Source organism: Fusarium falciforme, chromosome 2, assembly GCF_026873545.1.
Source record: "Fusarium falciforme chromosome 2, complete sequence".
Taxonomy (NCBI): domain Eukaryota; kingdom Fungi; phylum Ascomycota; class Sordariomycetes; order Hypocreales; family Nectriaceae; genus Fusarium; species Fusarium falciforme.
In genome coordinates, this window is record NC_070545.1 from 4,416,792 (window position 1) to 4,423,503 (window position 6,712).

At 53.5% G+C, this 6,712-nt stretch overlaps 3 protein-coding genes across 3 annotated transcripts; 1 reads left to right on the forward strand and 2 right to left on the reverse strand.

Annotated features, from left to right (window-relative positions):
• Positions 1-198: 198 nt before the first annotated feature.
• Positions 199-1,579, reverse strand: NCS54_00328100 (Geranylgeranyl transferase type-1 subunit beta; the record flags this gene model as incomplete). Its single annotated transcript, XM_053148861.1, has 4 exons — positions 199-492; positions 541-842; positions 889-934; positions 980-1,579. The coding sequence occupies 4 exons, from the start codon at positions 1,577-1,579 to the stop codon at positions 199-201; spliced, it is 1,242 nt and encodes a 413-aa protein (XP_053004836.1).
• A 688-nt stretch (positions 1,580-2,267) lies between these two features.
• NCS54_00328200 (Hypothetical protein) lies at positions 2,268-2,943 on the forward strand (the record flags this gene model as incomplete). Its single annotated transcript, XM_053148862.1, has 3 exons — positions 2,268-2,405; positions 2,463-2,601; positions 2,651-2,943. 3 exons carry the CDS (start codon positions 2,268-2,270, stop codon positions 2,941-2,943), a joined length of 570 nt encoding a protein of 189 aa, XP_053004837.1.
• A 610-nt stretch (positions 2,944-3,553) lies between these two features.
• On the reverse strand, positions 3,554-6,471 carry NCS54_00328300 (Protein kinase domain-containing protein; the record flags this gene model as incomplete). Its single annotated transcript, XM_053148863.1, has 5 exons — positions 3,554-5,898; positions 5,949-6,096; positions 6,150-6,267; positions 6,323-6,351; positions 6,427-6,471. The coding sequence occupies 5 exons, from the start codon at positions 6,469-6,471 to the stop codon at positions 3,554-3,556; spliced, it is 2,685 nt and encodes an 894-aa protein (XP_053004838.1).
• Between the last annotated feature and the right edge of the window lie 241 nt (positions 6,472-6,712).

Genomic DNA, 6,712 nt, shown 5'->3' on the forward strand with positions numbered 1-6,712 from the left:
TACTCTGTGCCCCTGCAAGGAGAAGAGTCTAGACCAGCAACCAGATGAGTTGATTTATGAGACCTCCTTGAGGTCTATCACCAACCCTATACTTCTTTACTAACTCTACCAGCCTTGACTTGATTGATCATGAGAATTTGCCATTCTGTTCGAATAAAGGATACCGAAGAGAGCCATGTACCATTGATATATAGCCGTCTACCAGAACCCATCATCCCCCCATCCCTTCCTCTCCCCCCTAATACTCTCAACCAACCCATCCCTCGCCCTCTGAATCTTCCTCGTCGTATCCATACTGCAACAAAGCCCGACATCAAGCTCTTTCAGGTCAGTCTCGCCCATGGTTGACAACGCAGCGAGACCTAGGTATGCGTGGTACATGTCGGGTGGTCCTCCTACGGCCTTGGAGAAGCCGCCGATTTGGTGCTGTGTGATGTCGAGGATGTAGCGCCGGGAGGGAGGGGCGTTGATGATTGATGAGTTGCCGAGCATCTAAATGTTATGAGCACAGTGTCTGTGATAAAGGAGAAGGGGACTTACTGCGAGTGTACCGCCAACCCACCAACAATAGCACGTATCAGCCTTCTTGTTCCACCGTCCATTGAAACCAACATGCCCATAGTTGGTCTCTCCAAGCTTACTCGCTAGGAAATTCTCCTCCACTTCGTCCTCCTCTTCTTCCTTGGCGAGGTAGGCGAACTGTCTGGAGGCGAGGAATTGGAGGAGGCCTTCGCGATTAGGTATTCCCTGCTCGAGAGCGCTCTCAGGGGGATGTGCGGAAGTAGAGTCTAGGGGACGGTCGAGGAGGGATAGAGCGCCGATTGCGCAGTATGCATATCCGGCTGGAGAAGTTAGCTTGAGATTCCTAAGGGTAGGGAATGAGCGTACCATGGGATTCGTGCTGTGAGGATTCGGCAACTCCGCCGTCATAGGTCTGAAATCTGTCAGCGAATGTATTTTTAAGGAAGGGGTGACCTACTTGGCCTCTTCGGATATGGGCAATCATCTCATCAATGTTGACATCTTCAACCCAACCATCCTCACCCTCTTTGACGTCTCCCCTCAACATCCACCGGATACAGCTCGCCAGGTAACTGTGCCTCATATCCCTGCCTCCCACAATCTCTCCATCCCAGATATTCTGTCCAAAGCTCCCGTCCTCTCTTTGTAGCCCCTTCAACCACCTTAGCAGTTTAGTCCTGTCAACGTCCTTGAACGCAGCACTTGCTTCGTCCTCATTCTCAGCTGCGGCACCCAACAAAATGAGGGCAAAAAACGTAGCTGCAATATTGGCAGTTCCCTTTGATGCATCCTGTCCCTGAAGCGCATGCGTCGAACTCCCGCAGAAGCCGCCACCGGGATGCTGCAGACTCAGAACCCAGCGACGGATGGCTGCGCGGTCTGACGTCGTCAGGGGCGCATCGAGCAGATCTAGGGCTGAAATTGTAAAGCTGGCAAATGTGAGACGGGTTGAGTCGTATGCCGTGTAGGGTGATGGCAGGTATGTCTTGTGGCAGCGCTGCCAGTACTTGATGTGTTTCTGCTTATGCAGCGAAGAAGCATCAGGCGAGTCTGCCATTGCGGGAATGAAGAGGTTATTGCTGCGAAAGGTCTTATAGTTTAGGTATAATAGAAGGAAATGAGAGAAAGAAAAGAAATGGAGGGTAAAACGTAAGCCCTCGAATGACGATATACGATTTGAGATGATGCTTCACAGCTCAAGTCCTAGCTCAGCTTGTAGGCCTTGTTGGGGCTTCTCACCAGCCACGCACCGCCACATCACATTGCTCGCATTAAGCTTCCCGCTCTGCGCCACAGGTCCCCCGGCGATCTAATTGGCCAAGACCACACGAAACTCCCCACGATTGTTTGAGCGTGCCATGTGACGCAGCCTAGAGAGGTCTACTGCCGAAGCGAAGGTACAGTAGGGCCACCCTAGCTTTTATCCATCGCGCATCGCATTCATTCATTCGCAGCGGATAAAAGTACAGCGTGACCACGCTCGCACGCAGACAGACACCAAGTGTGACCTACCTTCGCTCGCTTCTAGTCTGTCTTTGATGCCCGGGTCTATATTTTAGGCTCCGCCGTTTTGTTTCGTTGTTCTAAGTTCCCCCCTCCTTTCACGAGCTACAACGTTGAACTGCCGAGACGGACACTGCTATCCTTGCGACTCAACAACACCTTGGTGCCTTGAACGAGACGATATCGAACCCTTGCCTAGAGAACAAACCTCGATCCTATAACCCTCTCGATCGATCCCAGCCATGGCGCTCATATCCGCCAAAACCATCATCACCTCCGTCTCCCTCTTCCACCTCACCCTCGCCTACTTCTTCCTCACCAACCCGAGCTCCCTCGATGGACAGGCCCTCGTCTTCATGCTCGGAGAGAGCATGGGAATGGTATGCCTTTCTCTGTTTTGCGTTGAGGCACAGACCAGACCAAGCTAACAGACACAGCCCTTTGCCAGAGGCTTCGAAATACAAAGTCCCCCGCTCGCTTTCCTCGCCGCCGTCCTCATCTTTATCGGTTTCAGCGATCTCGTTTCCCTTTCTATGCCTGATGAGGTCTGCCTAGTGTTTCACTGGGGAACTCAAGGTCCGTCCCTCACACCAAACTACAATCAACCTAGCTAACATGCCCCCAGCTCCCTTGCGATCGTTCCTCTCCCTCGGCTTCGTCGTCTACATCTACATGTTCGGCCCCTCCTCACCCATGTACGACTCCTCCTCTCGCAGCCGTCTCTCCCACCCGAGTTCACACAACCCATCCTACCGTCCTGCTGGCTGGGGCGGCGACATGCTCAAGAACCGCCTGTTCTTTACATTTATCTTTATCGAGACCATGACCTGGTTCTGGATCTGGGTCACCCTCCGCGAGGAGCGTGAGGTCATCATGAGCAAGAAGTCCAGGAGACGGAGCCAGTCGTACTCCAACTGAGGAGTGAGCTGTGTCTTGGGTTCAGGTGGGTTCCGGAGTAACGGTGTCATTTTCGGCTGGAGGTACGAGGTGGTCTTGGGACAAGATGCCACTTCGGGAGGTTATAGCAAGGTTATAGGATTTCGGTTGCATAAAGATCGTAGTAGAGATCCATGACTGATACGATACGTATGTGCTTTTACAGTTTGACGAAATTGAACTGGTCGTTTCACTTGCAATGATGTCACTTTGCTTCTACTTTGGACAGATAGTTGACTCAAAACGAAACAAGGAACAGCTCTACGAGCCTCTATCATTCCGTGGTCGCATATATAACAAAAGAGGTATCCATGACTAGGTATTGTACAGCAGTCCATGCCAACTGATAATGATGATGGAAGGCGACAAAGCTCGAGTAGCGAAGCAGAGGAACAAAGAAACAACAAAAACAAGGTGTAAAACGGCGTCTAGTGCCGAGGAAGCTTTTTCGAGAACCCCCATGGATAACAAAAATAACAATGCTCACTTGCCAATTCCCAGGTAATTATAATATTCCTTTCGTCAAGTCGTTGGAACCCCCCACACCATCTGCTCTTCTCATGCGCTGGCGAACGCACTTCTATCAGCTCGTTTATGCTGCGGGAGCCTTTCCAGCAGCTACTGAAGTCGAGGTTTCGGCTGTCGTCGAGGCTGCGACCTCGGGCTTCTTTTCGATGATGGTGGGCGCTGGTTCCAGTTTTGGTGTTTCATGCTCTTCAAAGATTTGCTCTTCGATCTTTTCCCCTGGACCCCCAATGACCGGACTGAAGACATCGACTTCTTCGATATCATCGTCCTCTCCGGATCCCTCATCCTCCTCTTGAATGGTGATTTCTCCTGATCGACGTCCCAGTCCGGAGGCACTCGCACTTCGGGAATGCGAACCCGATCCACTGTTGCGCTGACCTTGTGAAGATCCGGCAAAGTTAAGTGTCGGCCCCTTGAACAAGTTGCGCTTCCGCTTGGCAAACATGATGCCAGAAGAGAACGGGTTCGGCGATCCGGGTGCCTGTGGGGGACCAGATGGCATACCTTCATTGAAGATGCTCAACGGAGGTGGTGTCGCTCGAACAAGACGGATATTTGATGGAAACGACACAGAAGTAGGTGTTGCTGGTAGAACCTTGACAGAATGATGAGGTGAATGACCTCGTTGAAGAGGCGTTTTCGACATGGATGTAGAAAAAGAAGCTGCCGAGCTGGTGGACGATGCCTTTGAGTGGGAATGATGATGATGGTGTATCGATCGAACCGACGACACAGAGGATGATGTCGACTTTCGGCCTCGCAGTCCAGCTGACGACCGTCGAACCGTCGACCTCGGGGTCAGGGGCGAGGGTGACAACGACTGTCGCTTGTACGACGACCCCGTAGTGATACGTGGTGGTGGGTAGGTCGGAGATGTCAACCCTCCTGAGGCTGTCCTCTGAACACTGCTTCCGGCCTGATGTGCCCTCGCGACGTGGCCGTTAGCCACGACTCCCTTGGGCAGCCCGGCTGTTGGCTGTGTCCCCGGTGAGCCGGAAGCCGGGTACTTGCTAGTTTGCGGCCGTGAGCTTCCATCCTTACTGCTGGTGGCACTGCCCTCTTTCTTATGCAGGTCGGGAGTGCTCCGACTTGTCCGCCTCTCGTGCCCACGTTTGCTCCTCCTCGTCGTGTTCTCAGCCAACCAGTGTGTCATATTCTTCCAGTGGGTTATGAATGCAAGGCTGGGCTTCCTTCGTGTCTTTTCGGAACCGCTTGCCTGGCTCTGCTGGCTCTGAGCACTGCCACCATCCGTACCTAGTGCATCCGATGTCGTAACGAGATGAAGAGTCGAGCCCCGTGATCGAGCACTACGTATTAGGCCCTCCTTAGGAGGTGGAATAGGTCGGCGCTGTCGAGAGGTCGAAACCGATCTGATCGAGTCCTTGTCGATGGGTGGGGGAGGATGATCACCGTCGGCGTTTGCTGCTCCTGGTTCCTTCCCAACCTCGAGTAGTTGAGGGAGATCTGATACCACGTAGTCCATGTAATGGGCGCTCCTCCGCTCGCTTCTCCCTCGACTTCGTGATCCCGATCCCGAGTGCTCCAGTCTCATGTGTCGTGACATGCCATTAGCTTCGTCCACCTCATGTAGGATGGGAGCTATCCGTTCCAGTCGACTCGATGCTGCGGACAAACGTCGTATGCTGCGGCTTTCGGCCTCCCTCTCTTTTCGCTTCCTTTCTTTTCTCTGCATCTTGCGCTGCTCCTTTTCGAGAAGGAGAGCCCACCATCCCGCAAGGGTATCGCACTTTTGAGCAAGCACACTTTCGATCACGGCGTCGATGTTGACACCAGCGCTTCGCATTCGCTGTAAGCAATCCTTCTCCAATGGAGTTGAGAACGGAGGCGACTGCTGGACATCGAGAATAGCTCGTTGTGTAGGGGCATGCTCGGCGAGGAACGGGTTGGCGAGGATATCTGGCAATGTTGGACGTAGGAGCGGTCTCTTGGATAAGAGCGCCTTGATCAGCGGAACTGCGTCAGCTGGAAGATGATCGGGGTACTTGGGTTCCTCGGCCAGGATCTTGGTTCGGGTAACGTTATCGTCATCGTCGTCGAAGGGAAGTTCGCCGCAGAGCAGAGCGTATAGAATCACACCGAGACTCCAGACATCCACCTTTTCGCCAGCATATTTCTCGCCCTTGAGCATCTCGGGTGCTGAATAGCAGATGGTGCCGCAGAAAGTCTGGAGGTGGTTGGTCCTACCCTCATACTCTCTTGTGAACCCAAAGTCGACCAGCTTGACATTTTCATGCTTGTCGAAGAGGATGTTTTCGAGCTTGAGATCGCGGTGGACGCACGAGTGGTTGTGGACATAGCAGACGGCGCCGACGAGCTGTGTAAAGATCTTTTGGACTTTTTGAACGGGTAGCGGACCGTGTTCGAGGAGGTGATTGTAAAGTTCGTCGCCTGGGAGAGTTAGTAGAAGAAGGGAGTGGCCTCGGGGACATTGTGCGTACCGGAACAGTACTCGAGAACCATCCAAACCATGTTCTCCGTCACGATGACCTCGTACAACCTAGCAATGTGCGGATGTATAAACTGTCGATGGTGATGGATTTCCCGGGCAAGGTTGGAGTCGCCCTTGTTGGCAGACTTAAGGACGACCTTGTCAAACATTAGCTTCGTTCGTTCGTGTATTGTTTCGAGCCGTTGCGGACCTTGGAGCCATTGGTGAGCTTGTGGGAGGCGAGGTAAACCTTGCCAAAAGATCCCTTTCCAATCAACCGACCGAGGGTATAGGAGCCGACGGATTTGAGATCCTTGCTGGAGAATTCACTGGACGGGGAACGGATTAGCGATAGAGACGGCGAGGTTGACGGAAATATCGTACTCGAGAAGCTCCTGATATGAGCGGGCAAGCTATTCAAGAGGGTTAGAGCTGCATTCCATCCGAAGCCCAACGGAGCCCCATGTTGAGAGACCCAGTCAACGCACCTTGGCCTTGCGCACCAGCTCGGCCTGTCCTTTGACTGCCTGCATCCCTCCACGCCGCCTGGCCACGCCGGGGGAGGGAGACGGGATTTAGTTGGCGTCGTCGGAGCGGGAATCGGGAGGCGGCGATCGGGTCAGGTCGAGCAGCGGTGGGATATGGATGGCGGCGGGAGCGTCTCCCAGTGACAGTGGCGTATTGCTTTCGGGCAGTCGCGGCGGCACATGCGCAGGATGGCCAGAAACGCGCATTCGAAGAGGTAAGGACAGGATAGGAGGGGTAAGCGCGTGT